This window comes from Cariama cristata, unplaced genomic scaffold (assembly GCF_000690535.1).
Source record: "Cariama cristata isolate BGI_N322 unplaced genomic scaffold, ASM69053v1 scaffold35039, whole genome shotgun sequence".
NCBI classification, from domain to species: Eukaryota; Metazoa; Chordata; class Aves; order Cariamiformes; family Cariamidae; genus Cariama; species Cariama cristata.
The window spans coordinates 4,884-7,295 of NW_009634662.1; the positions used below are offsets into that span (position 1 = coordinate 4,884).

Genomic DNA, 2,412 nt, shown 5'->3' on the forward strand with positions numbered 1-2,412 from the left:
AGAATGCCAGATTCATTTTGCGGATGGGAAATGCAAACCGTTTTTCATGTCTCTCCAAGAAGCAGTTCCCTTTGAACTACTGTATTATATATCTATACGTACACACCCTCTCGGAAGGATATGAGGAGCAACTGCAGCACTCTTCTCAAACAGAGACACATTTTTAAGTGGCTTTCTAAGGAAAGTAGGAAGGGCATCATCTTAGCCAAGGGGGTTAGGGGTGTTTACATAAAGCAGAAAGCAAGCTTCCTTCTCCTCCTGGTGGCAGCTGAGCCTTGGATTTTTCAGCATGCCTTTTGTCACGCTACGTTTAAACCAGCCGTTGCAGACTCAATTTGGAGTCTGCAGTCTGGAACGTTCTGTGAGGCCACCTGAAACCTGAATCAGTAATTCAGCAAAGAACCATAAACACTTTCCAGTCAGATTTCTGCCATAGTCCAGGATCAAACTGCTTTCAACAACTTCCAGGGGGTGAAAAACAATTTTTCTTTTTTTTTCTTTTTTTAAAAAAAATTAAGCTCGTTCAATGAGCTTGATAAACTTTTTGTGAGAATTACAAAAAACACCATCTTTAGAATGTCTCCATGTTTTAAAAAGACAATTAGCTTTAGCATTAATTTAAATTTATTTGAAAAAAAAGTAGCTATTTTATTGCTCAACAAAAAAAAAATGACAATTCATCACATTTACTTTGATTAAAAAAGGACTAAACTTTATTGACAAACTGCGGCAGACATTTTGACAAGTTTTAGCTACCTATTTAGGCAGACTTACACATGTAGCATTTAATCTTCAAGAACAGAGTGGGAGGACAGTGTACAAATCCAATTAGGACTTTATCCTATGTACAAAGTGAAATTTTTCCTCATTTTTTCAGCTGCAGTGTCCCTTTTTATGCAAAGCTAGTGTTGAGATACACTTGAACAAGTCAGTGGGATTGCTAATATTGACAATTTTGTCGGTTTTAAACTTGCACTGTATTATCTGCCCCAAACACTATAAAAATGAGAAGACTAGAATTTTACAGAGTTCAGACCTAGTCACTTAATACTCTGTGTTCTAATATCAAACACTGGGCAATTAGAGCCATGCTTTAATTTGTTTTTCCCTTAAAAGTTCTTCATATAGAACCAAACTAAGAACCCCTTTACACTGGAAAATCTGCTTCCCAAGCATCTCTCAACACTGCATGTTCGGGGCTAGATTTCAAAACCCACGTACGAAAAGTCAATTTTACAAACCTAATTTTTTTTTCTTTTAAGTCAATTACCTTTAAAAAAATGCTATTTAATTTGTTTGAGGATCCTTCGTATTAAAATTTAAACTTGAGATTCACCAGCCATCTGCTTTTAAGGAAAGTTTGACATCTGAGGTTACTTTTAAACGGTGGCAGCTACTACCGTTACATTATGATTTTAATGCTTAAAAACAGCCCTGAATTTTGAAATGTAGCCTACTTTGGGATTCTGCAACTACAACTTTTATGGGTTCCTTAAAACCAAACTTAAAAGGTTAACAAAACCTTAATTTCATAACTGCTAAGCAAAGCATGTCACTTTTGAAACTAACATTTTTAACTCAACTTTTTTTTTTATTAAAAAAGGTACAGTTGTGTTTATCTAAACAACAAAGAAAGAAAAGCCATCTACACACTTAAAAAAAAAAAATTAAAGTCGGTCCTCTAAATCTATTTAACTCATTTTAAAATACTACGTACAGAAGCCAGAATGCAGGGTGAGGATGGAGTGGGAGAAAAAGGGCCACGAAGAAAAACAGTTAGACAATTACTTGTCTGGTGTGGGTAAAGCAACGGGAATCCTGGGAGATACAAGAATCAGTAACAACTGTTTGCTCATAACTGATATTTTTCCCTCATGTTTGTTTTTTAATAACGTCCGTATGGGTGCTCTCTGTAGGCCCCCTTCACTGGCCTGGCCGGCGGGGCCTTCAGGGAGGGCCTGGTTCCGTTCCAGTCATCTTGCCCTGCGGAAAAGAGAGGGATATGTCAAGGATGGCGGAGCGCTGCGAGCCGAGGGGCACGGAGGGAGCGGTGGTGCCGGACGGATGGGCTCCCCTCCGGAGTCAACGCGGAGGCACAGGGCACTACCACAGTGGTTTCACCCCAAAACCGGTCTGCAAAATGCCCCGCGGTCCACCAAAACCTCTCGTTTGCAGCACATCTTCCGACATTACGGGAAAAAGCCACTTGCATGGGATCCGCGGGAAGCCGGCAGCTCCAACAGCCCGGCTAAGCGCTGACTTGGACAAACCCGGTGTCTTTTAGGAGTAATTAATTTCAGCGGAGCCAAAGCCAATTCACGGGGCAGCTCTGGCAGCCAGCCGTGGCGAAGGTCGCAGCTGCCACGGCCCCTCCGGCTGGCGGCCCGCAGCATCTATAACCCCGGGGTCTGG

At 41.2% G+C, this 2,412-nt stretch overlaps 1 protein-coding gene across 1 annotated transcript in view; it reads right to left on the minus strand.

Annotated features, from left to right (window-relative positions):
* Positions 1–695: 695 nt before the first annotated feature.
* KHDRBS1 (KH domain containing, RNA binding, signal transduction associated 1) overlaps positions 696–2,412 on the minus strand; it is a 10,624-nt gene continuing 8,907 nt past the window's right edge. Inside the window, exon 8 of the mRNA XM_009707235.1 lies at positions 696–1,983. Coding sequence (XP_009705537.1) covers positions 1,886–1,983 — 98 coding nt within the window. The 3' untranslated portion in view covers positions 696–1,885. The remainder of the gene's footprint in view (positions 1,984–2,412) is intronic.